The sequence below is a fragment of the Gallinula chloropus genome, assembly GCF_964237585.1.
Source record: "Gallinula chloropus genome assembly, chromosome: 7".
Taxonomy (NCBI): Eukaryota; Metazoa; Chordata; class Aves; order Gruiformes; family Rallidae; genus Gallinula; species Gallinula chloropus.
The window spans coordinates 21,949,048-21,975,128 of record NC_140092.1 but is presented as its reverse complement, the minus strand read 5'-3'; the positions used below and the strand labels follow the sequence as shown (position 1 = coordinate 21,975,128).

The following is a 26,081-nucleotide window of genomic DNA, read 5'->3' as shown; positions in this document are numbered from 1 at the left end:
GGACACTCAGGGCTCTGCTGGAGGGCTTCAGGGACAAAGGCTAGAGAGCTAGATAGAGATAACAGGGGAAAGGAGGCCAATGATGGAGCAGTTATGGAGCTCCCAAGTCCTTGTTTCCTGCCTCTGAAGCCAGCCAGTTCCCAGAATCCCAGACTCACCAGGTTGGAAAAGCCCTTTAAGCCCATGGACTCCAACCATTCCTGTCCTGTGCTGACCCAGATCTCTCAGGACCTCATCTCCCCGGCTGTTAAACACACCCAGGGCTGGGGACTCAGCCCCCTCCCTGGGCAGCCTGTGCCACAGCCCCACAACTCTGCCAGGGAAGAACTTTTCCCTCCCAGCTGAGCTGACCCTGCCCTGGGGCAGTTTGAGCCCATTCCCCCTCCTCCCATCTCCTGTCCCCTGGCTGAAGAGACCATCGCCCACCTCTCTGCACCCTCCTGGCAGGGCAGTGGAGGCGGTGAGAAGGTCTCCTCACCTCTTTGCGAATCACAGAATCATCAACTGTCTTGGTTGGAAGGGACCCTTTAGACTACCCAGTCCAACCACCACCCCAACCTGCCACCCACCACTAACCCATGTCCCTCAGCACCACATCTACCCGGCTTTTGGGAGGTAGACCCCACCACTTCCCTGGGCAGCCTGTCCAATGCCTGACAACCCTCTCCGGGAAGGAGTTTTTCCTGACATCCACTCTAACCCTCCCCTGGCACAACTGGAGCCCGTTTCCTCCTGTCCCAGCACCCATAACTTACAAGGGAACATCCTTAATGTGCAAGGTTGGTCCTAGCGAGCTGGGAATTCATACACAGTGGGGATGCCTTCATAGGAAACCTTTACTTCCCTGAAGAAAGCGGCACCCAGCACGTCTCACCCTCAACTGCAGGGGGGAAAAAGGTGTCTATCGTTTACCAGCAGTTCAAAGAGGGGGTGTCCCTCTCCCCAGGGTGTGCATGTGCCCCCCCCCCCCCCCCCCCCCAACGCAACGTCAAGACAGAACAGGAGGTAAAAACAACAGTAAAAGTCACACAGGCAGCTGCAGAAGGATGGACCCAACTACAGAAGTGGAAATTTAATCACTTCATTTAATTCAACACAGTAAAAGCAGGGTCCCTAGGACAGGTCAGGGCTGGAACCTCTCCAGAGAACGAGACTCCACACCCCCTGGGCAGCCTGTCCCAGGGCTCCCTCACCCTCACCGGGAAGAAGTTCTTCCCCACATTGGGGTGGAACTTCCCGGGCTCCAACTTGAGGCCATCGGCCCTTGTCCTGTCCCCACAGACCCTGAGAAGAGGCTGCCCATGTCCCCCTGTGTGCCACCCTTCAGCTATTGATCCCCATTGATCAGATCCCCTCTCAGGCTGCTTCTCTCCAGGCTGAACAGCCCCAGCTCACTCAGCCTTTCCTCGCAGGGGAGATGCTCCAGGCCCTTCATCCCCTTCGCAGCCTCCGCTGGACTCTCTCCAGGAGACCCCTGGCTGTTTTGTCCCAGGGAGCCCAGCATTGGACACAACACTCCAGGTGGGGCCTGACCAGGGCAGAGCAGAGGGAGAGGATCCCCTCCTTTCACCTGCAGCCCACGCTCCTTTTGATGCCCCCAGGATCCCATTTGCCTTCCTACCCACCAGGGTACACTGCTGGCTCATGGCACCACTACACATTTAGTGTCACCACTGTAAAGGTGTAAACACACACTGTGGTCAGCCTGCTTTTGGGAGCACAGGAAGCAGAAGTCACCTCTGCTGACTTTAAAACCCCACAATCAGGTACCTGGTCTGAGTTCATTTCTAGAAACTACACATGATCTCAGTGCACACAGAATCACAGCATCACAGATTCACAGAATCATAGGGGTTGGAAGGGACCTCAAGAGATCATCAGGTCCAACCCCCTGCCAAAGCACACAAGTGTTTGTAAACTGCAGTACAAGGCAGGCAGGGCAGAGACCACTGATTTGGAGCTGATAAAGGGAAAAATATGATGGGAAACAAAGATTTGGTTTCTTATTTCTGCTTTGAAGGGCTCCTGAGTTAGCGGAGACCAAACCCTTCCTTATGCTTTATGGCCCGAAGCAGCTTTTTCTTTAGTATTGTTTGGCTGCTGTACCTGGGGAGGTTCAGAGCGTGGCTGCAGGTATTGGCAGAGATATAGACCTCATCTGGATTCTTCTCTTGAGGATCTACGATCTGAAACATAAAATGCTCCAGCCCATAGCCAGGGATTTGATCAGATCCTGATACAAATGCTGAAGGAACGGGGACAAAAGAGAACAAAAAGGAAGTTAGCAGATTAAAATAATCACAGATTCACAGAGTCACAGGGGTTGGAAAGGACCTCCAGAGCTCACTGAGTCCAACCCCCTGCCAAAGCAGGGTCCCTAGGACAGGTCGCACAGAGATGGGGCTGGAATCTCTCCAGAGAAGGAGACTCCACACCCCCCTGGGCAGGCTGTCCCAGGGCTCCCTCACCAGGAAGAATTCTTCCACTTAAATAAATTAAAACAACCCCAAACCCTTAGATGATATTATCAGAGGATGAAAAGCATGAGCGAAAATTAGTGTAAAAAATAGGGCTGTTTCCACCAGCTCATTGTTTTGCTTTGTTGAATTTGTACCTGAATAAGTGTCTCTTGGGGAGCCATGGGGATTGTAAACCCTCTTCTACTTACACAGACTCTGTGCATGAGAAAGGCCAGGCTTGACCTCCTGCATTAGAAAGGGATGAGCTAGCTTCTGCCAGCCTTTGAGAAAGCTCAACTGCTCACGTCACCACATCCTGCTCCCACCAGTGGGGCCTCTGACCAACAACCCAGAACTACAACAGTCAGGGATCGAGTAATTGCCAGGTTCAGGGGGGGTCAGATGCACTGAGGCAAGGCTCAGGGGATGTGAGGAGCGTCAGAGCCCTGTCTCTGCAACTCTGTCTTGCCTCTTTGGAGCTTTCACTAGAAAATGTGTATAGGGGAGGAGAGGAGAATGGGTAAGGGGAGAGAAGAATAGGCAGGGGAGAGGAGAACTGCAGTATTTTTCATGTGGAGGCACCTAAAACGTGTTGGGGGCGGTGGGGAAGGAAGGGCTAGGGAAAGTTTAAAATGCCTGATACATTACCAAGAAAGTTCTTCTTTTTTTCTTCTGACAGTTTGTGAAAAACAGCCCAAAAATCCTTGATGGTCCGATCTAACTTGGTGTAGTACCAATACCTTGTGTTCTGCCAGAGATACAAATACAACAGGCTGGTTAACCCTTGAATTCCTGTTTCTATTGAAAGCAACAACAATTTATCCCATCAGTTTTATAAGCCCTTTTGCAGATATTCAAATCCTCTTAAACCCCTGGAATCCGCTTGTCCATTTTAAAGATTCACATGACAATCCTTGAACCACAGCTTTTTAGCCCCCACTTTGTTCCTGCACCTGACCTAGATCAAGTCTCAAACCACCATCACAACAAGAGAAGGAAAGTCCCTTGAGCTCATTTTTCTGTTCATGAGCTACACAGGCAGCAGCAGGAGGAGTTCATGCTCAGCACACAAAGCAGAAGAACACTGTACAAATACCCAATACCTTTTCCATAAGATGCCAGTCATATTTGTTGCATCCCTGGAGAACAACCTGGAGCTCTTTAGGGAGAAACATCTTCCACTGCTTAGTTGGGCAGCCTCTTAAGAACCCTTGCATGAAGTCCTCGAACGGCTCACGCACCGATTCATTGAACTTGTGATTCAGGTACAAGTCGACGTATTCTCTCCTGCAAGGACCAGATATCAGGGGGATGGAGTGAGGCTGGAGGAGGGAAGGGTTAGAGGAGATCTCAGGGGGAAGTTCTTTGCAGAGAGAGTGGTGAGGGGCTGGAAGAGGCTGCCCAGAGAGGGGGTGGGTGCCCCGTCCCTGGGGGTGTTGAAGGCCAGGTTGGCTGGGGCCCTGGGCAGCCTTGTGTAGCTCCAGGCCTGGAGGTTGGTGTCCCTGCCTGTGGCAGGGGGTTGGAGCTCTGTGCTCCTTGGGGTGCCTCCCAACCCAGACCAGTCTGGGATTCAATGATATTTTGGACCAAACAGATCCTTCATTAAGGGGAGAATTAACAGGGAGCTTCATTCCTTTGGGATTTGTTTCGTGGTGTGGTGCTTGTCCGGTGTAAATGCTATACAGAGTGATGTCAGGCCAGAGTCCCTGTACTAAAGTGACACGTCACATGGATCAACTGCTCCTTCCTCTGTCACACACAAGAGAGAGTCTATATACAGACCTGATCTGGAAAAGTTCTGCCCATAGACAGCCCCGTAGGGAGCTGTGTCAGCTGGATTTCCCTGAAAACACTGTTCTGGGCTAACTGTAAGGACTTGCCCCGCTAAAGCCAAGCAGCTCTGGCCATGCAGATGCCAGGATGTCCAAGGATGGATTCCCTTCTCATCCACAGCCTGCACAGACAGCCCATGTCTGGCACACACAGAGAACCAGAACACACAACCTACTGGGCCAAGACCAGCAGCCCAACGCTGATGAACTTCAATAGAGAATCACAGGGGTGGGAAGGGCCCTCCAGAGCCCATGGGGTCTGACTCCCTGCCAAAGCAGGGTCCCTAGGACAGGTCAGGGCTGAAATCTCTCCAGACAAGGAGACTCCACACCCCCTGGGCAGCCTGTCCCAAGGCTCCCTCACCCTCACCGGGAAGAAGTTCTTCCCCACATTAGTACAGAACTTCTATGCTCCAGTTCCCATATGCTGCAAGAGCAGATGGGGATGGGCACAGGCATGGCATTTTGTACACTCAAAACAAGACAATGGGATAAGAAAACCAAACCTGACCTGTTTTCCTTAGTGACAGGAATGTTGGCACCACCTTCTTTAAGTTCAACAACCACCACAGAATCTCCTTCTTCCATTACCTAGGCAAAGAAACAAAAGCATTGGATGTTGTATCTCTGTATGACATACATATGGGTCAGGCAGGGCCTGACACAGCACTCACACTATTCTGAGTTCACAGACAGGTTCTGTCACACACAGGCGGGACAATGTTGTGCTGGAGCACACCGGTGTCCTGTCTGAATGGAGAGCTGCTGGGGAGAAGGACCTGGGGGTGCTGGGTGACTGAGCAGGAGCCAGCAGTGTGCCCGGGTGGCCAAGAAGGCCAAGGGCATCCTGGCTTGTGTCAGAGCCAGCGTGGCCAGCAGGTCTGGGGAGGGGATTGTGCCCCTGGGCTGGGCACTGGGGAGGCTGCACCTCGAGTGCTGGGTCCAGTTCTGGGCCCCTGACTCCAAGAAGGACCTGGAGGTGCTGGAGCGTGTCCAGAGAAGGGCAACCAGGCTGGGGAAGGGGCTGGAGGGCAAATCCTCTGAGGAGCAGCTGAGGGAGCTGGGGATGTTGAGCCTGGAGAAGAGGAGGCTGAGGGGAGACCTCATCGCTCTCTACAGCTCCCTAAAAGGGGGGTGCAGTGAGGTGGGGTTGGTCACCTCTCCCTGGCAGCCAGTGACAGGATGAGGGGAATCGGCCCAAAGCTGCGTCAGGGGAAGGTTGGGTTGGACATCAGGAGAAATGTCTGTATGGAAGGGCTGTCAGATCCTGGCCCAGGCTGCCCAGGGAGGGGTTGAGGCACCATCCCTGGGGAAGTTAAAAGAAGCAGATGTCGTACTTGGGGATGTGCTCTGGTGTTGGGCCTGGTGGGGCTGGACAGATGGGGGGACTCAATGATCTTGAAGGTCTTTTCCAACCAAAACAGTTCTATGGTTCTAATGGCACAACAATGTCTCACCGTGAAGTCCATGTCCAGGCTCTCAAGGTAATGATCACATTCTGCATTCAAAATTCCCTGAAGATGCCTTGTGCAAAGGGGAAAAGACAGGAGACTAAGCAACTGTTCAAGCCACTTTCAAACCCCACTGAAACACATCCCTGGACAGGCAGTATTTGAATACACAGCCGTACAGAACACCCACACTCACACAGACCTTCACACACAGAATCATCAAATCCCAGACTGGTCTGGGTTGGGAGGGATCCCAAGGAGCACAGAGCTCCAACCCCCTGCCACAGGCAGGGACACCAACCTCCAGGCCTGGAGCTACACAAGGCTGCCCAGGGCCCCAGCCAACCTGGCCTTCAACACCCCCAGACACGGGGCACCCACCCCCTCTCTGGGCAGCCCCTTCCAGCCCCTCACCACTCTCTCTGCAAACAACTTCCCCTGAAATCTCCTCTAACCCTTCCCTCCTCCAGCTTCACTCCATCCCCCTTGTCCTGCCAGTCTCTGCCCTTGAACAAGCTGATTCCCCTCCTGTTCCTTTGCTCCCTTCAGGGATGGGAAGGCTGCAATGAGGTCCCCCCACAGCCTTCTCTTCTCCAGGCTGAACCAGCCCAGCTCCCTCAGCCTCTCTCCATAGGGGAGCTGCTCCAGCCCTCTGAGCATCTCCGTGGCTCCTCTGCCCCCTCTCCAACAGCCCCACATCTCTCTTGCACTGGGGGCCCCAGCTCTGGACACAGGACTCCAGCTGGGGCCTCACAGGGCAGAGCAGAGAGGGACAATCCCCTCCCTGTCCCTGCTGCCATCCCATGAAAAGCTGGACTTCAGGGACCTAGAAGCTCAGCTTTATGCTGGTGGCAGCAGCACTTCTCCCTGCTCTATCTGCCTGAAACCTCCTTTCCCAGCGTGGGGGGACCGTGCATGTGGGCTCCCAGGTTTGGCACTACTGCAGCAGGTGGTAACACTCTGCTTGTGCACAGCAGCAATTAGAGGAAAAAAAACCCCCACCCCACAACCCAACAGTAGTAGCTGGGTGCTCCCAAATCCAAACTACAGCTCAAAGTGTTCTTAACTATATAACCACAGTGTGGGCTTAAGCTCATGAGGAGCAGAAATCTGAGCCCAAGCCAGGGGCTTGGCTTTCGTTTTGGCAATGCCAGCCTCTGAGAGCAACATCTGTGCCCCAGGCAAGGACTGTCCTGCAGACCTGCAGCTCTGAGCAGCCCTGCAATGGCCAACACAGCTGCCGCAGGCATCCTGGGTCAGGCCTCAGAGGTAGAATAGGATCATAGGATGGGTTAGGTGTGAAGGGACCTTCAGAGGCCACCCAGTCCCACCCTGCAGTGAGCAGGGACATCTTCACTAGAGCAGGGTGCTCAGAGCCCCATCCAGCCTGACCTTGAATGTCTCCAGGGATGGGGCCTCCACCACCTCTCTGGGCACCCTGGGCCAGGGTCTCACCACCCTCAGAGGGAAGAACTTCTTCCTCAGCTGTCACCTAACCCTGCCCTGCTCTAGTTTAAACCCATCACCTCTCATCCTATAGAATAACAGAATCCCAGACCAGTTTGGGTCGGAAGGGACCTCAAAGCCCATCTAGTCCTGCTCCCTGGGACATCCTCCCCCAGGCCAGGCTCCCCCAAACCCCATCCAACCCTTGAGCCCTGCCAGGGATCCCGGGGCAGCCCCGGCTCTCTGGGCACCCAGTGCCAGGACCTCCCCCCTCTTCTGGAAGGATTTCCGCCTCCCACCCCCTCTCCATCCCCCTCCTGCAGCTGAAGGCCCTTCCCCTGTGCCTGGCCCTCCATACCAGCCCCTCTCGAGCTCTCCGGGAGACCCTCGAGGGCCGGGAAGGGGCTCGGAGCTCTCCCCGATGCCAGTGCGCACAGCAAAGGCCGGGCCGGGCTCTTACCGGACCTCGCCTGGGCACAGCTCCTCCAGGTCTTCCATGGCGGGCTGCAGCCCCAGCAGCTTCTTGTAGAGAGCGGCGGGGAAGGGGAGCGGCGCGGTGCAGCCGTTGTACAGCGCCATGCCGCACAGCGTCCCGGCCCGCAAGAAGGCGTCCCCCTGGGCCGGGGCCTGCCGGGAAACAGGCGCCAAGGGAGGGTCGGGGGGTGGGGGGTTAAGGAAGGAGAAGCGGCCGGTGAGCGGCCTCTCCCCAGCGCCCCGGGGCTGCCGGCGGGCCGGCCCCTTACCCGTGTGGGGAACCAGGCGAGGCCGTTGGCGACGTGGCGGAAGGGCCCGGTGCCGGGCTGGCTGAGCGTCCTGGCGGCCAGGCTGAAGAGCTCCTGGGACGGGCCGCCTTGGTCCTCGCCCGCTTCGCCCACGAACACCACCTGCGGGTCCCGTCCCCCCCCCAACAGCCGTCAGCGCCGCGGCACCGCTGAGCCCGCCCCGCGGCCCGGCCCGGCCCGGCCCCGCCGGAAGCGGCGGCGGAGCGGCCATGCTGCGCGGCGCCGGGGCCGTGCTGCGGCGGGCGGCCAGCGGGCAGAGCCCAGGCCAGGGCTCGGGAGCCGGCGCCCCGCAGCCGCTGGAGCCGTGGCTGCTGCGCTTCCTGGTGTGCCCGCTCTCCAAGCGGCCGCTGAGGTGAGGGGAGGGGAGAGGAGGGGAGGGGGGAACCGGGGCTGGGCCCTCCTCCTCCTCCGCGGCGGAGGGAGAGCGGCCCTCGCAGCCCGCCCGGGGCCTGACCCAGCTCACTCGCTGCCTTCCGGGTCGGGTTTTTACCTTCCCTTCCAGGTACGAGGCAGCGACCAACGAGCTCATTAACGACGAGCTGGGCATCGCCTACCCCATCATCGACGGCATCCCCACCATGATCCCGGAGGCGGCCAGGAGCACCCAGAAGCGGCCCCCAGCTGAGGTCCCGGAGCAGCCCTGAGGGCCTCGCAGGGGCCATGCTGCCCTCCCTGCCCACCCTGACCGTCCTCGTCCCCCTCCTCTCCCTGGCAGGCTTGTTTTACTCGGCCAGCGTGGATGAGACCTTCCCCCAGGGCTGCACCAGCACCCACAGCTTATGTTTCTACAGCCTCCTCCTCCCCATCACCATCCCTGTTTATGTGTTCTTCCATCTCTGGACCTGGATGGGGATTAAGCTCTTTAGGCACAACTAGCATGATGCACTTGCTAACCCCTGGGCTTCCCTAGAACGATGCAGCCTGACCTCATCAGGGATGGCAGCTTTGAGAACTTTTCCTCCTGGCTCTGGTGCCTGCTGGCACTTTCCTAGCAGGATCCAGAACCCTACGAAGCAGTACCTGGAATCCTACTGCCACCACTTTCCTAACAATACCTGGAACCCTACGGCTTTGCCACCTCCTGTAACGGCTGTAATTTAATCTGAAGAGGAGGAATAACAAGCAGCACTAATTCCTTCCAGTGCACCCCTTCAGGAGTGTTGTGTGTTTGCAGTGGCACTAATTAAAGGTTCTAGGTGGTGATTGTGTTTCTCTGCAGAACTGTACCCTGACTGAAAGAATTGATCTTAACTAATAAGCAGTGACAGGGTGCAGTGATGAGAATCTCTCCTTGATGCAGAGCTTTGCTCCCAACTGGTGTGTGTGTGTTGAGATGGCTTTGCCTTGCTGGCAGAAGGACATAAAGGAGGCTGATGTTTAATAACACAACTTGAATTAAATGATGATGCCCTGTCTGTGTGTCTGGTAGCTACTTGCCTTTTTTTTCCCCCACAAAGAAAAAGACAGAAATAACAGCACTGCAGAAAAGATGTGCTTTTTGGGGGGTTGTGGGAGTGGCCTCCAACATATTCCAGTGGAATTGCTGGTTTATGTCCCTGTACTAGTGGTTACTGTGTCGGAGTGCCCAGGTTTGGGAGCCAGGCTGGGTCACCTTTGTTTGAGGCATCTCCTGAGGGGTTAGAGGAAAAGTAACTCCAGTGGAACCCAGGACTTGGGAGCCAAGTCGGCACCTACAGATGCTCTTTTCACAGAAACCCAGAACTCCCTGAGCTGGGAGGGCCCCCTCAGGCCCATCAGTCCCACTCCTGGCTCCACACAGCCCAGCCCAGGCAGCGCAGGGCACTGAGCGCAGCGGCCAGACGCTTCTTGCCCTCAGCCCAGCTCGGGGCTGGGACCCCTTCCCTGGGGAGCCTGTGCCAGCGCCCGACCCCCCTCTCAGCACAGAACCTCTTCCTGACACCCAGCCTGACCCTCCCCTGGCAGCTTCACGCCGTCCCCTCGGGTTCCAGCCCTGGGCCCCAGAGAGAGGAGAGAGATCGGCGCTGCCCCTTCGCTCCCCTCGGCAGGAAGCCACAGACCGGGGTGAGGTCTCCCCTCAGCCTCCTCTTCTCCAGCCTGGGCAACCCCAGGGCCTTCAGCCTCTCCTGGGGAGCCTTCCCCTCCAGACCTTCCCCATCCTCACTGCCTCCTCTGGGCACTCTCCAGTAGCTCCATGTCCCAAACCTGCCCCCCTGGTGAGGAAAATCCCCTCAAGGTGAGGGCAATCCCTCCCTGGCCCGGTCGTGCTGTGCTGGATGCACCCCAGGGTGCAGTTGGCCCTCCTGCCTGCCTGGGCATGCTGCCAGCTCAGGGGTAACTCACTGCTGACCCAGATCCCCAAACCCCTCTCAGCACAGCCAGCCTCCAGCGCCTGCTCCCCCAGGCTCGGTGTGCAGCCAGGGTTGCCCCTTCCCAGGGGTGGGATCCAGCACTTGCCACACAGCCACAAAGCTCCTCCCTTGCTGGCCTCTCAGGCTGGCTCCCCAGCCACCAGGTTTCCATGTACAGTGAACCAGCCTGGAGTCCTTTGAGTCACCCAGCAGCAATCATAACCGGAACCTGCCACTTCCCAGTTCCCTGAGCAATCCTATTCCATTACCTCAGAGGCCATAGCACCTCCAATTGCATTTAACACCAACAAAACTTGATGGCTGCCTGGAATTCAAACTGTCAAACTCCACTCTCCAGCTTTACTCTGCTTTCCCCAGAGAAAAGTGTCTTAACAATGATTTGATGAGTAGCTGCTGCATTAACACGCCCAGGGAGTACTGACACCCTCCCACCAACACAGAAAACCAGCAAACACTGGGGCAAGATGCTCACAGCTAAGAAATAATGTGGTTTGGGATCTTACCTTCAACTTCATCTTGAAATGCTGGGTCGGTGCATAATTTAAATGGGCCCATATGTCTTCCAGAAGGAACTCTCTTCTGACCGGGAAACACCAGTGTGGCTCTGAGCCTGCCTGAAGATTGAAGCAGCAGCGTGTTAGCAGCACATTTCTCTCTTCTAAAATGTAAAAGTTTGGTCACACTTACAGAATTGAAGGTGCTGGAACGAATCCGGGAGGCTTCCATAGAATGAAGCTTCATCTTTTCAAAGAGGTTAAAGATGCAGGGGTACTTGCATGGGTCGCACTGGGAATGACAAGGAAAAGGGGGGAAAAGGGAAAAGACATGCTGATTTTTCTCCTACAAAACCAGAGCTCAGGAACACAGGTCCAGCCTGAACCACCGGGCTGTGCCCTGTCCTGCCTCTCTGAGACGTGTCGTGGACACCACACACGCTTCCCAAAAGTGGCTTCCCCATGCTTGGGTGAGTGGGAAAGCCTGACAGAGAGGCACCCACAGGCAGTGCCTCAGTCAGAGCACCCCAGGAATAAAGCAGAGAGACAGAGAGCACGATTTAAATACCATCTTCTGTAATTCAGCTAAACCTACACAGGCAGTAAAAATCTCAGCATTCCAGAGTCCCCAGGTTGGAAAAGCCCTTTAAGCTCCTGGAGTCCAACCGTCCCTGTCCTGTGCTGACCCAGATCTCTCAGTACCTCATCTCCCCGGCTGTTAAACACACCCAGGGCTGGGGACTCAGCCCCCTCCCTGGGCAGCCTGTGCCACAGCCCCACAACTCTGCCAGGGAAGAACTTTTCCCTCCCAGCTGAGCTGACCCTGCCCTGGGGCAGCTTGAGCCCATTCCCCCTCATCCCATCTCCTGTCCCCTGGCTGAAGAGACCATCGCCCACCTCTCTGCACCCTCCTGGCAAGTTGGATGGGGCCCTGGGCAACCTTGTGTAGCTCCAGGCCTGGAGGTTGGTGTCCCTGCCTGTGGCAGGGGGTTGGAGCTCTGTGTTCCTTGGGGTCCCTCCCAACCCAGACCATTCTAAGATTCTGTGAAAATGCACTGTCTTTGGGATGGGCTGGAGTCTAGAGTTGATTTCCATATCTATCAACTCCTTTAAAGAACACAGAAGGGGAAAAAATGTTTTGCACTGCTGGTGGGATTTTATACTTACATGACTATGGAACAGTCTCAAATCCATTTCTCCTTTAGTCAGGTAGAAGTCATCTTGTTGTACTCTGAAACCAGTTCTGGCATTCACCTGCATCAACACATGCAACATGACATCTGTCAGCAGATCTAGTGAGCAGTGGGGCTGTGCCACAGGACAGGCCTAAGGAGTAACGGGGCAGTGCCTGGGAAAGAATTCCAAGCCCCAGCATGGGAGCGGAAGGCTGGAAACACTGCAGGTAGCCCAGCCCTCAGCAGTGAGGAGTCAGGAAGAAACTAGCAGGAAAACCATTTACAGTGAAGAGCCCTGACCCAGCCCAAGCCCCCAAGGCCCAAGCCCCCATTCTCATCCAGAAGGATATTCCCTTCAGAACATAATTTAACTACTCTTCCCGATTCACGCTAAGAGCTTGAGCACTTGACTCTCCTAAACTTGGGGCATCTCAGCCCAAGGAAGGGTGGCTGGCAGGGAGGATGCAGCTCTTCATGCCTTTCCTCCCCTCGTTTGTGTGCAGCTAAAGATGCTTTAATTCGATCATCCCAGAAAATTCCTCAGGGAACAGGCTCGTAAAGCCCCTCCTGGCCGTTGTGACGTGCCAAGCAGGTGGGTTGTCTTCTAAACACTGCTGAGTTGAGGGGCCACACTAGAGGGAAGGGGCATGGGCATGACATCCACAGCTCTGCCCGCATCAAGGCGAGTGCTCCTCGCACCACCGAAAGCATCCCCCTCCCTGCCAAGGTCTAAGCCACACTCCAGCTCTTCATTTCTAGAGAGGGTCAGCCATGCACAGCTCAAGAGCAGGACCCCTTCCAAGCTCTGGCACCAGAGAGCCAACCAGATTCCCAAAGAAACAGCAAATGACCAGGCCCCACGTTCTCTTGTAAGAAGGAAACCCAGAGAAATCCAACAAGTAAAAAGAAAGAATTAAATGCTCAAACTCACAGAATCCCAGATTCACCAGGGTTGGAAAAGCTCTCTAAGCCCATTGAGTCCAACCATCCCTGTCCTGTGCTGACCCAGATCTCTCAGGACCTCATCTCCCCGGCTGTTAAACACACCCAGGGCTGGGGACTCAGCCCCCTCCCTGGGCAGCCTGTGCCACAGCCCCACAGCTCTGCCAGGGAAGAACTTTTCCCTCCCAGCTGAGCTGACCTTGCCCTGAGGCAGCTTGAGCCCATTCCCCCTCATCCCATCTCCTGTCCCCTGGCTGAAGACACTGACGTGTCCCACATCCAAACACCCCACCTGGTAAAGAAGCTGCAGAACGTCCAGAGTCACCATTTCAGGGGGTTGTGGGTTGGAGGGGTATCCTTGCCAACCACTTATCGCTTCGTCAAAGACATTCTGGGCAGCCCCCTGATACAGAATGACCAGTTTCTGGAAATCTGATGTTTCTAGATTTGACCACAGGCATTCTGTAAAGAGACAAGGGCTACAGTAGCATCCATAGCAGGTAATGGGCAACTCATGGCAATTTGTGGTTCAAGCCATGTTTTCTCCTTTTATCAAATGAGATAAATAACCACAACAAAACATAGCAAAACCCAACAAAGCCCCTTAATTTTGCACTGCAGAAACGAGTAAATCTTTGACAGAGAGGATTTTGACCCTCGTGTGTGCGTGGCTCTGTAGTCCCCATGTTTCTACTCCTCCTGAAAGCATTTGTTCCAAGCTGGACTTTGGCACAAATTATATCACAGAATCCCAGACTGGTCCAGGTTGGGAGGGACCCCAAGGAGCACAGAGCTCCAACCCCCTGCCACAGCCAGGGACACCAACCTCCAGGCCTGGAGCTACACAAGGCTGCCCAGGGCCCCAGCCAACCTGGCCTTCAACACCCCCAATGACTGGGCACCCACCCCCTCTCTGGGCAGCCCCTTCCAGCCCCTCACCACTCTCTCTGCAAAGAACTTCCCCCTAAGATCTCCTCTAACCCTTCCCTCCTCCAGCTTCACTCCAGCCCCCTTGTCCTACCAGTCTCTGCCCTTGAACAAGCTGATTGCCCTCCTGTTCCTCTGCTCCCTTCAGGGATGGGAAGGCTGCACTGAGGTCCCCCCACAGCCTTCTCTTCTCCAGGCTGAACCAGCCCAGCTCCCTCAGCCTCTCTCCGTAGGGGAGCTGCTCCAGCCCTCTGAGCATCTCCGTGGCTCCTCTGGCCCCTCTCCAACAGCCCCACATCTCTCTTGCACTGGGGGCCCCAGCTCTGGACACAGGACTCCAGCTGGGGCCTCACAGGGCAAAGCAGAGAGGGACAATCCCCTCCCTGTCCCTGCTGCCACCCCTCTGCTGATGGAGCCCAGGATCCCATCGCCCTTCCGAGCTGCAGGAGCCACTGCTGGCTCATGGGAAGTGTCTCACCCACCAGAACCCCCAGGTCCTGCTCAGCGGGGCTGCTCCCCAGGAGCTCTTCTCCCAGCCTGTATATGCCCAGCCCAAATGCAAGACCTGACACTTGGCAGTGTTGAACCTCACTAGGTTCACCTGGTCCCACCTTTCCAGCCTGTCAGTATCCCTCTGGATGGCTCCTTTCCTTCTATTGCATCAGCCACACCACTCAGCTTGGTGTCACCCGCAATATCAGCGACACTAACCCTTGCTCCACAGCCAGCAAGGACTGAGCATTGAAATCATTAAGCTCTATCATCATAAAAACCCTACCAAGGGTTTGCAGGTCCTCTGGCTTGAGCCTCATGACAGCTCGTGCCAGCAACCTGAGAGAACGGTGAGAGCTGTCATCATCTCCCTGCAGAAGGAAAGGCAGGACCACGTAGACTCTGAAATTCTCAGGGGAGGGAAGAGAGGAAGACAACGATGGAGGTAAGTTCTCAATCGCCCTTTGCACCTTCAGAGGGGGGAAAAAAAGAAGAAAATAAAGAGAGAAGGGTAAAAATGCAATTAGATATATTGCCAAAAACATCTATGTGCCAGGCTGGCACAGAAACTCCCATGTTTCACACAGAAATCCAGAGCTCCTCACTATCTCCACAGTGAGAATCTTTCTATGGACACGTTACCTCCTGGAAGACTTTTGACTTCTGGCTGATAGCCTCATAAAAACGGTGCACTTCTGATACATCCACACCCAAGGCTTCTCTGGAGGTTTGGAAATGTTTGTCTCTATGGCAAAGGAAGAAAAACAAGATAACCAGACCCACAAAAATGACGTGTTCTTTATTATGGACTGAATAGCCAAGCATCCTCACGTCAGGAAAGGAGCACTCCAAGGGCTGGAGCAGCTCTCCTGTGAAGCCAGGCTGAGAGAGTTGGGCTGGTTCAGCCTGGAGAAGAGAAGGCTCTGGGGAGATCTTACAGCACCTTCCAGTCCCTGAAGGGCCCTACAAGAACCTGGGGAGGGACTTTTTAGAAGGGCCTGGAGTGACAGGACAAGGAGGAATGGGTTTAAATTGGAGGGGGGAGATTTAGATTGGATATTAGGAGGAAATTCTTCCCTCTGAGGGCGGTGAGGCCCTGGCACAGGGTGCCCAGGGAGGTGGTGGCTGCCCCCTCCCTGGAGGTGTCCAAGGCCGGGTTGGATGGGGCCTTGAGCAGCCTGGGCTGGTGAGAGGTGTCCCTGCCATGGCAGGGGGTGGGACTGGATGGGCTTTGAGGTCCCTTCCAGCCCTGACCAGTCTGTGGTTCCATGAAAAACTTGGAAAGTTCAGCCCTGACTCCAGTGGATGTATTTTCATCTGCTCTAAGGGGATATTCTCACTGTGCTACAGCCTGAGGGACACTCTGCCCGTCCCGTGTGCTGTTAGCAGCAGGCTTTCTGCATTCCACCCAAAACCCACGTGCACTTCAGTGCTGGGAGGAGCAAATACAGATCCTCTGGAAGCTGTAATGTTGCCTAAAGAGATCATCATCATCACCATCATGCCTCAGACAGCACGACGAGGCAGCCTGCTGGAGCATAAGCAATTTCCAGTAGCACTGGGAGATCAAAATACCAACTTCAGCTTGGGCTTTGAAAAAATACAGGCTGACTTTCTGCAACACCACAGCATCACAGAGTCACCAGGTTGGAAAAGCCCTTTGAGCCCATGGAGTCCAACCGTCCCTGTCCTGTGCTGACCCAGATCTCTCAGTACCTCATCTCCCCGGCTGTTAAACACACCCAGGGCTGGGGACTCAGCCCCCTCCCTGGGCAGCCTGTGCCACAGCCCCACAACTCTGCCAGGGAAGAACTTTTCCCTCCCAGCTGAGCTGACCCTGCCCTGGGGCAGCTTGAGCCCATTCCCCCTCATCCCATCTCCTGTCCCCTGGCTGAAGAGACCATCACTCACCTCTCTGCACCCTCCTGGCAGGGCAGGGGAGGTGGGGAGAAGGTCTCCCCTCAGCCTCCTCTTCTCCAGGCTCAACACCCCCAGCTCCCTCAGCTGCTCCTCAGAGGATTTGCCCTCCAGCCCCTTCCCCAGCCTGGCTGCCCTTCTCTGGACACACTCCAGCACCTCCAGGTCCTTCTTGGAGTGAGGGGCCCAGAACTGGACCCAGCACTCGAGGTGCAGCCTCCCCAGTGCCCAGCCCAGGGGCACAATCCCCTCCCCAGACCTGCTGGCCACGCTGGCTCTGACACAAGCCAGGATGCCCTTGGCCTTCTTGGCCACCCGGGCACACTGCTGGCTCCTGTTCAGTCACCCAGCACCCCCAGGTCCTTCTCCCCAGCAGCTCTCCAGCCGCTCTGCCCCAGCCTGTAGCCCTGCTTGGGGTTGTTGTGTCCCATGTGCAGCACTCTACACCAGGCACAACGTGCACTGAAACAGCCCATTCACACAGGGACCGTAGTATTCCATGGCATCCAAGCACACTACCTTTTCTCCAGGAAGCTCCCATTGATGCAAGCCTCAGATGAGAAGATCAATCTGATATCCCTGGCAGTGAGAAAGAAACCAAAGAGTCAAGTGTTTCAACAGGAGGAGCAGCTTTGGGTGTGTAAATCTGGAAGAAGGAAAGCTGTGGGTACAAGTGTGTCAGCCCCAGGCCACGCAAACCTTGTCTCAGCACCACTCCATCTCAGAAGACACTGTACCTGAGGAGCCAGCCATCTTTGGCAAGACACCTCTGCCCCCCTGGGCTTTGGGAGGGACCCTGCTCAGGCGCCCCGTGCCAGGCCATGTGGCTCACTGGTGAGTGTTGTGATGGAGAGAGATGTCTTCTCCAGACAGGTTGGAGAGGCACCATGGCATGGGAGGGAGGAGGAACCCTCTCCACAGGTGGGGTCCTTGTAGCACATGGAGGGAAAATCCCTCAGGGTATCCATTTGGTGTCTGAAGGGTGTTAGACTTGCCCACTGCCCCTACTCCTGGCTCTGTTCCCAGGAAAACATCTATTTTATGAAGCTGTTTGCTGCTGAGCCCTTCCTACTGAAATCTGGAAAGAGCATCCCCCTCCCTCTCTCTCTCTCTCACTCTCCCAACAACCCCTTTCCATAGGATCCAAACCATACTAAGAGTACTCAAGGAAACACTGGGATCCAAATTAGCTCCAAATCAGCAGCTGAAGTCAGACTTGCCCAAAGGAAGCCCCTTCCCGCTGGATCTGAGTAAGAACCTGAAGCAGCTGTACCCCCAAGACACACGTGGGGGCTCCCCACAGTAGTACCTGCTTACTCAGGCATCAGTCCTTACAGTATTCTCCAAAGAGTCATTTTTTGAGCAAATCCCATATTGGAGGGGGAGAAAGCTCCCCAAACACAACCCAGCAGGTTTCTGACTCACTTTTTTATCCTTTCCCAGTGTGGTGAATTGGAACTCCACACACCCACGTCCCCACTCGGCACAGTGGCAGTCCCAGTTGGGTAGGAACTCTGTGTGAAACGCATGAAAGTATCAGAGAGGTTGTGGGAGAAGCAGATGGGATTGGGGGTTTACAGGCCAATCATTCCAAAAGCTCACCACCAACAAATTAACAGTCATCCAGTGCCACCATTAACTAACCACAGAACAGAGAATGGGATAGGGATGGTATAGGACACGACAGACTGGGCTGGGCTGGAAGGGACCCCAAAGAGCACAGAGCTCCAACCCCCTGCCACAGGCAGGGCCACCAACCTCCAGGCCTGGAGCTACACAAGGTTGCCCAGGGCCCCAGCCAACCTGGCCTTCAACACCCCCAGACACGGGGCACCCACCCCCTCTCTGGGCAGCCCCTTCCAGCCCCTCACCACTCTCTCTGCAAACAACTTCCCCCTAAGATCTCCTCTAACCCTTCCCTCCTCCAGCTTCACTCCATCCCCCTTGTCCTGCCAGTCTCTGCCCTTGAACAAGCTGATTCCCCTCCTGTTCCTCTGCTCCCTTCAGGGATGGGAAGGCTGCAATGAGGTCCCCCCACAGCCTTCTCTTCTCCAGGCTGAACCAGCCCAGCTCCCTCAGCCTCTCTCCGTAGGGGAGCTGCTCCAGCCCTCTGAGCATCTCTGTGGCTCCTCTGCCCCCTCTCCAACAGCCCCACATCTCTCTTGCACATATAATTACAATACAAATCAGGTTCTGGGTCTACATGGAAAGAACTGATATGAGACTGGTATGAACTGGGAGCAATAAAACACAGGATGGGAAATCCCACAGGATGGGAAATCCAGCAGCAACATGCACCATGGTGAAAGGATACACCACGATCACATAGGCACATACCTGTTTCTTCTTCCAAAGGACAATACTTCGGTTCCCTTGTGCCATAATTTCAACCACATTTGCTGGCTTCCCTGGGAAAGAACACAAAGATTTTCAGAAGAACGTTTGAGGAGATGGCCGTTATTGTCTTCAGGGGTAAGCAAATGGATCATAGAATCATCGAATCCCAGACTGGTCTGGGTTGGGAGGGACCCCAAGGAGCACAGAGCTCCAACCCCCTGCCACAGGCAGGGACACCAATCTCCAGGCCTGGAGCTACACAAGGTTGCCCAGGGCCCCAGCCAACCTGGCCTTCAACACCCCCAGACACGGGGCACCCACCCCCTCTCTGGGCAGCCCCTTCCAGCCCCTCACTACTCTCTCTGCAAAGAACTTCCCCCTGAGATCTCCTCTAACCCTTCCCTCCTCCAGCTTCACTCCATCCCCCTTGTCCTGTGGAACAGTAGATAAGAAAACCACTCCTATGGCAACGGTCTGCAGAAGGGTTGATTCTATGGGGCCGTTACCCATGATGATAAATCAAGCAGCAAAGGGAATGATCTGGAATCTGTGGGGATGACCAGGGCACAAGGCAGCATGCCACCCCCTCGGTGTGAACGTGAGGCCGAGAAAGCAGACATCCCCCTGGAAGGAGTGGCTGCAGACTGCACTCCCCATTACCCCATCTGGGCTTTGCAGGCTTCTCTGGCAGATCCATGGGGAGTGGGATCAAGTGGTTGGTATTTCTCTTGTCTCCCAGCTGTCCTTCTTCAGCAGAGCCAAACAAATAGACTGTCTCCAAGGAGGGGACATAGGCCAGGGTGTGGTGCCTGTTCAGGAATGGAGAATGGGACTTAGTAAGACACTGCTGCCTGGGCTGGTCAGAGTCAACCATACAGAATCCCAAGGTTGGAAGAGCCCCTTAAACTCATCGAGTCCAACTGTCCCTGTCCTGTGCTGACCCAGATCTCTCAGTACCTCATCTCCCCGGCTGTTAAACACACCCAGGGCTGGGGACTCAGCCCTCTCCCTGGGCAACCAGTTCCAGGCACAGCACAGATAACGGTCTCTGAAAGTCCTCACCACCCAGCTACACCAACCCTTGAGCCAAAGTCCTAGCACCTTTCTTTGTGCGAACCTTCAGTGGTGAAGAAGCATCTGGACCCAAATTTCCTACGCCACCCTGGAAAGTTTGTGCCTCATCCTGATCCCACCCACAAAAATAAAGCACCGTGCCCTGCGAGCTTCACACCACTTTGCTTCCAAAAGCTGCTGAGCCCAATGTGGAGCTCAGGAGTGCCACCAGGAGAGGTTTCCTGTCCTTATTCGAGGAGGGCAGGATGAAGTCGGGTCATTGTCACCACTCTCTGGCTCTAAGGACCTGTCTGCTTATCGCAGTGGGTGGGAATTCAGCAACTTCTTTGAAAGCTTTTTGAAAGTCTTTCACCCTTCAGCACCCAGAACACCTTTTGTTTCTTCAAAGAGCCAAAAAAGAAGTAACCCAAGGGCTTCTGGGGGCTTTTGGAGCCCTCTCCCCCTGCTCCCCACCATGGGCTGAGGGTTCTGCTAGCCTGAGGCTGTGGCAGGAGGGTGGCTCCCACATGAAGATGCTCTGACAGTGCCGACCTACCAGAATACAGGGATTTGAACATTTTGGTGGGTCCCTCAAAGATTTAACACCTTCCTCCCCAAGAGCTTGAACCTAAAGGCACGTTATCATTTCTCACCTGCCACAGGCAACCTGTGAAACTCTGGCTCCCCACAACTCAGCCACCACACGAGGCCTGAGTTCGCTCCGGGTGGAGTTGTGACCGAGCTGGCCATCCCTTCCCGCTCCAAAGGTGCACACCAACCCCTCCTTGAAGATGGAGAAGCAAAGAACAGTATGGCTGTGTTATTAAGGGCGCTCAGACAGACACAGCCACGACCAAGCGATGGCCAGACCCAGTACACCACACATGACTTGGCTTAAAAGGTCCCTGGTCCATGCAGAGCTGGAGGTCACTACCTTGGACATCATACACTGCCTGCTGTCCAAATCATCTCACTCCTGGGAATAACTCCCAGTTGCTTAAGAACTTCACTTGCACGTGTAAATTAGCTGTGGTTCCCATTTTTGGAGGTGAACCTGACCCCACTTCGCCCTGGGATTCCATCTCCCTGAAGAAGTGTGATGGGAATCCAAGCAGAGGCCAGTTTTCCCACTAGCCCTGCGAGCATCCCTTGAAGACCATCCTCAGGTTTGGGTGGAAGCAAGCGCTGCCATCCCCAGTGCTCCGCATTGGCTTTCAGCTGGGTGTCCTGTCCCGTGGGGTGAGGTCTCAGATGGTGGCTTCCAGGCTCACCTTGGAGAGGACAGCAGTATGATCAGCCCCACATGAGACAAACACAGCCTTCCAGTGCTCCAGAGCTCCAACGTACGATGGGCAGTCCCTGGCTGGGGGGAAGACAGCACCACTTAAGTGAGAGAGGACTGGTGGGGTCCCACACAAAGAAAGATCCAGGAAATGGGTTTTTGGCAATTTTCAGTCCTCTCCTACAGCGAGCCCACCATCCTTCCTTACCTTCTGTGTCTCCGAGTCCCAGCTGCCCAAAATTGTTCCTCCCCCAGGAGTAGACAGCCCCAGAGAGCGACACGGCGGCGCTGTGAGCTCCTCCGGCAGCGATCCGGGCAAGCGGGATGCCCCTCAGTCCTTCCACCAGCCGTGCTTGGGGGGCAAGCGGGGTTTGGCTGCCCACTCCGAGCTGTCCGTGGGTATTCTGGCCCCAGCTGAAGAGCTTGCCTCCTTCAAGGGCAGGACAGAAGGACACAGCTCAGCCCCGCTGCTGCCCTCCAGCCTGTGGGAGCTGGAGCAGGCAGCGGGGCTGCTTCCAGAAAGAAACAGCTCCATGGTGAGACCGTGTCCCGTAGCCAAACCTCCCTCCCCGCCTGCTTCTGTGCCCAACCCAACCCTGACTCAGCACAGCAAGAACCAAGTGTGGCAGTTTTGGGTGGCAGGGTTCTGGTGGAGGAGGGGGCTGCAGGGTGGCTGCTGCAAGGAGCAGCCAGAAGCTCTGCAGGCCCCGCAGAGCCAACACCAGCTGGCTCCAGGCCGGAGTCGCTGCTGCCCAAGGCTGAGCCCATCAGTGATGGTCACAGCACCTCTGGGAGTCACAGTGAGGAGGAACAAAACCCCCAGGAGCCGCTTTCTGCCCCAGAGAAGGGAGTGAGAAGGTGTGAGGAGCTGTGCAGGCACCAAGGGCAGGGAAGGGGGGAGGAGGCGCCCCAGGTGCCAGAGAGAAAGATGCCCCTGAGCCCCTGGGGAAACCCATGGTGGAGCGGGTGTCCCCCCACAGCCCATGGACAAGGATGGGGTGCTGGGAGGGAAGGGCAGCAGCCCAATAACCTTTGTGCTCCCTGCCCACACTGCTCCTTACTCCCTAATTGCGTCACCAACTACTGGGAGGAGCTCAGACTTGCTCCCCAGAGCATGCCTGCCATATGGCTGCCCCCATTTGGAGGGGAAAGGTACTTGAAGGAGGTTACCTCTGGACAGAGCCACGGCGTGATGGTCTCCACAGGCTATCTGAACGATGTCTTCACTGCCCAGTTCTTTCACCAGCCTGCAAAAAACGAGGGCAGGGGGGGAACCAAATCAAAATAGATGCTGTGCCACAAGAGAAAGAGAGGGGGGAAGATCCTCTGCTCAGCCAGCCCTAGCACATTTAGCAGGAGCTATGTGGGAAAAATAGAGGTCCCCTCTAAGCTGATTCACCCTGCCCTCATGCCAGCCCTACTCGCTGATGGATTTGGCTGTGCTCACACTGGGGCAAGCAGGAAGAGAATCGGGCTCAGCCCTGGGCAAGGTAACAGCAAGCCTGGCTTCTGTCTGCCATGTCTAGCCAGTGGTTACCCTCACTGCTCCATCAGAAGGTGGCAAAGTCCAGATGTGCTCGGGTCCTTCACCCACAGCTTTCCCAAGTCACATGCAGTTCCCACACCATTTGCATCATTTTGGTACCACATTCAGGAGAAACCTGCCTTGTGAGCACCTCAGAGCTCAGTGTTGCCCTCAAAAACCAGGGCACTTCTTGCTGGGGTAGAAGTTTGGGGCAGTAGGAATGATTCTGGTCGCATGTGCACATTGGGAACACAGCTCAGTCTCTTTGGATGCTCCCTTTGGGCAACACTTTGTGAGCATTACCATTCAGACCCTCCCCAGCCCAGGGAAAGCTTCATACCTCATGGTAGAGCCCTCAGCTGAAGCTGTGGCCCAGTGTTCAGACAGCTGCCCGTTGGGGGAGAGGACGAGCGTGTGCGTTGCGTCATGGTTTGAACATGTCACCTTCTCAGCCCTCTGCGGTGGCTGCGTGTGCTCTGCAGAGCAAACACAGGCAGGGACACTGAGGCTGTGGGTGTCCTAACCACCTCGGGGCCCTCACAGAGATCTCTGCTTCCACCCAGAGCTTCTGCTCCTCAGGAAGATGCGAGATCTTGTAGATGCCCGATTGTCTCAGCCTCTCGGGGCTTCAGCATCACAGAATCACTGAGTCTTTACGGCTGGAAAAGACCACTAAGAGAGTCACAGGGGTGGGAAGGGACCCCCAGAGCCCATGGAGTCCAACTCCCTGCCAAAGCAGGGTCCCTAGGGCTGGAATCTCTCCAGAGAAAGAGACTCCACACCCCCTGGGCAGCCTGTCCCAGGGCTCCCTCACCCTCACCGGCAAGAAGTTCTTCCCCAGATTGGGGCAGAACTTCCCGGGCTCCAACTTGAGGCCATTGGCCCTTGTCCTGTCCCCACAGACCCTTCATCCCCTTCATAGCCCTCCAATGATCAAGTCCAGCACCACCATGCCAACTACACCACGTCCTGGAGTGCCGGGGCTGCACATCTCTTCTGAACACAGATAAGTCCCACCCACTGCTGGTTTTCCTGCCAAGTGACCCCTCTGGCTATCATTAAAGGCCATTTCTCAGCATCTCAGTGCCACCAGCTCCCAGGACAGCCAGCAAAACATCAGCAGAAGCACGCTCCGTTACCTTTGCAGAGCTCTGGAGAGCATCCCAGGGAGGAAAGGCCCTTCCTGAGGTACCTGACTGCCCCAGGTGCATCCCAGCCTTGGGGACAGGGTGCCTTGAAGTCAGATGTTTTACAAGAGAAGTGCTGATGGAGAACACACATCTCCCGTTCAGGGCAGAAGGAAATCCCTCCTTGCCTGCATCTGAGAGGCTGCCCCTGAGGCACCGAGTTCCTGGTGGGCAGCCCTGCTATACAGCACCCATGTCTGAGAGCCAAGGCACCCAAGTGTGAGAGGTGCTCACCAGCAAAACACTCCCCAATTTACCTAACGCCTCCCAGGACCCGCTGCCCACCCTCCTCACACCTCCCAGGCTCCATCACAGCACGAGAGAGGAAGAGTCACGTCCACCCCCATCAGCAGGTTCATCTCCACAGACCCATCCCTGCCCATGCGAGGGACTAGAGAGTCCCAGCCCCTGGCCTTGGGGGGGAGTCGTCAGGGGTCTCACGCCCTGGCCCTGGGGTGGAAAGCCTCAGCCCCCAACCCCGGGGGAGAGGTCGTCAGGGGTCTCAACCTCTGGCCCCGGGGATGGGGGTGTGCCTCGGCCCCTGGCCCAGGGTGAAGGTCTCAGCCTCCGGCCGCGGCAGGGGGTGGGGTTGTCTCAGTCCCCGGCCGCGGCAGGGTAGGGGGATGTCTCAGCCCCGTCCCCCAGCCCCGCTCCCGCCGGCCCGTACCTTCCGTGCCCCGCGGCCGCCCCGAGGGGCCGCTCCCCCGACCCCGCCGCTGCTGCCGCCGCTTCCCCGGGGCCATGCTCCGCTCGCCGGCTGCCCGACAGCTCCACAGTGCCGGGAGGAGCCCCGGGACCGCCCCGGCCCGGCGGGGAAACGGAAACCGAAACTCGGCGGGTTCGGGCGGGGCCGGTCCATGGGACCGCCCGTGTCAGCCTGAGCCCGGCGCTGGCGGGGCCGGGCTGCGGGGAGCGCCGGGGAGGGGGAAGGAGGAGCGAGGGGGAAGGATGCCGGGGTTTACTGGGGGACAAAGGCACCCGGCTGGTTCCTTAGGGAGCGGCCGCTGCGCCCGTCCTTTACCGGCTGCAAGCACAGAGCTCGCTCGGCTGCTGCCGGTACCCCGAGGGGATGGGCTGACCCGGGCTGGGTGCCCCCAAAAGCCGCCTCGCCCCCCCAGCACTGCTCTGTGTGTGTGTATGTCCTAGCTGCTCTGTCATCCCCAAAACACGCTCAGCCCCGCCCCCCCCCCGAGCCGCTCCGCCCCCCCAGAGCCGCTCTGCCCCCCCCAGCTGCTGTCACCCCCCCCGAGCCGCTCCGCCCCCCCCAAGTCACTCTGCCCCTGCCCCGAGCCGCTTCATCACCCGCTCAGAGCCGCTCCGTTTCCCCCCCCAAAACGTTCTGTCACCCCCCCACCGAGATGCTCTGTTCCCCCCCCCCCTCAGCATGGCAGGGAGAGGAGAGAGAACGAGAGGCTGCGGGGCGAGATAAGGGCAGGAGAGACGGGGCAGCGGCTGCCGGCGGGGCAAACCAGGCTCAGCACGGACTGAAATGCAGCTCATTAGCTGCCCAATCAAACGGAGCCGGTAATGAGAGACAACCCCAAATCTGACCCACCTGCCCCCACCCCTCTCTTCATCCCAGGCTCGGCTTTATTCCCCGTTTCTCTCCTCCTCTGACTGGACCAGGGGGATGGGGTCGGGGTCCAGGTCCATCTCCTCAGGCTGCAGGTCCTGCCAGGACCTTGCTCCAGCGTGGGGCCCTTCCCACCGGGTCACAGCATCCTTCAGGTGCCTCCACCCGCTCCAGCATGGGGTTCTCCAGGGGCTGAGGGAAATCCCTGCTCCATCATCGTCCTCCCTGGGTTGCAGGGACACAGCCTGCCTCACCAGGGGCTTCTCCAGGGGCTGAGGGGAATCCCTGCTCTGTGCCTGGGGCTCCTCCTGCCTTTCCTTCTGCTCTGACCTGGGGGCTACAGAGTTTCTCCCACCTCCTCACTCCTCCCTGGCAGTAAAAATAATCCCCAAACCCCTACAGCTCAGTTGTTTTTTTTCCTCCCCAGAGGCCCTGTGACCATCACTGATACAGATGGCTCAGCCGTGGCCCCCAGGCTGCCCCACCTCCCATGTGTCCTCACTGGAGGGATGCACGAGGACCACCTTGGTGATGAAAAACTGCATTCCCAACAGCTTCTGCTAATGAATTAAATGAATCCATTAAAGAAAAGTTTGTGCTGCTGAGTGCTGAGCGTGGGGTGTGGGGGAACATCCTGCAAAGGGCCTGAGAAGCATCGCTAGGGATTTATGCTGGCATCCACTGGAATGAATTCATTACTGAGACACCAGGAAGCATTTCATGCAAATATTTGAATGGAGCAGCCCATGGTGAGCAAAAAGGCACAGAGAGGCCGCTGGGGAGGAGGGAAAAGGGTTTGGAGGAGCCCTGGGAACAAAGAAAAGTGGAGAGAAGCTGGGGAAAGTGGAGCGGAGTG

General features: G+C 56.6%; 3 protein-coding genes across 3 annotated transcripts; 2 read left to right on the top strand and 1 right to left on the bottom strand.

The window, feature by feature from the left end:
• Nucleotides 1-1,067: 1,067 nt before the first annotated feature.
• On the bottom strand, nucleotides 1,068-24,395 carry LOC311194028 (E3 ISG15--protein ligase HERC5-like; the record flags this gene model as incomplete). The annotated part of the gene is made up of 22 exons (XM_084267029.1): nucleotides 1,068-2,245; nucleotides 3,108-3,207; nucleotides 3,563-3,746; nucleotides 4,803-4,882; nucleotides 5,749-5,842; nucleotides 7,667-7,815; nucleotides 7,932-8,072; nucleotides 11,009-11,107; nucleotides 11,983-12,069; nucleotides 13,225-13,394; nucleotides 14,638-14,821; nucleotides 14,994-15,096; nucleotides 16,788-16,847; nucleotides 17,694-17,782; nucleotides 18,606-18,676; nucleotides 19,266-19,414; nucleotides 20,312-20,442; nucleotides 20,930-21,021; nucleotides 21,149-21,370; nucleotides 22,111-22,187; nucleotides 22,806-22,941; nucleotides 24,320-24,395. 22 exons carry the CDS (start codon nucleotides 24,393-24,395, stop codon nucleotides 2,031-2,033), a joined length of 2,709 nt encoding a protein of 902 aa, XP_084123155.1. The 3' UTR covers nucleotides 1,068-2,030.
• On the top strand, nucleotides 8,164-8,614 carry PYURF (PIGY upstream open reading frame; the record flags this gene model as incomplete). Its single annotated transcript, XM_084266735.1, has 2 exons — nucleotides 8,164-8,322; nucleotides 8,473-8,614. The coding sequence occupies exons 1-2, from the start codon at nucleotides 8,180-8,182 to the stop codon at nucleotides 8,612-8,614; spliced, it is 285 nt and encodes a 94-aa protein (XP_084122861.1). The 5' UTR covers nucleotides 8,164-8,179.
• On the top strand, nucleotides 8,631-9,385 carry PIGY (phosphatidylinositol glycan anchor biosynthesis class Y; the record flags this gene model as incomplete). Its single annotated transcript, XM_084266736.1, has 1 exon — nucleotides 8,631-9,385. The coding sequence occupies one exon, from the start codon at nucleotides 8,631-8,633 to the stop codon at nucleotides 8,844-8,846; it is 216 nt and encodes a 71-aa protein (XP_084122862.1). The 3' UTR covers nucleotides 8,847-9,385.
• Nucleotides 24,396-26,081: the final 1,686 nt, after the last annotated feature.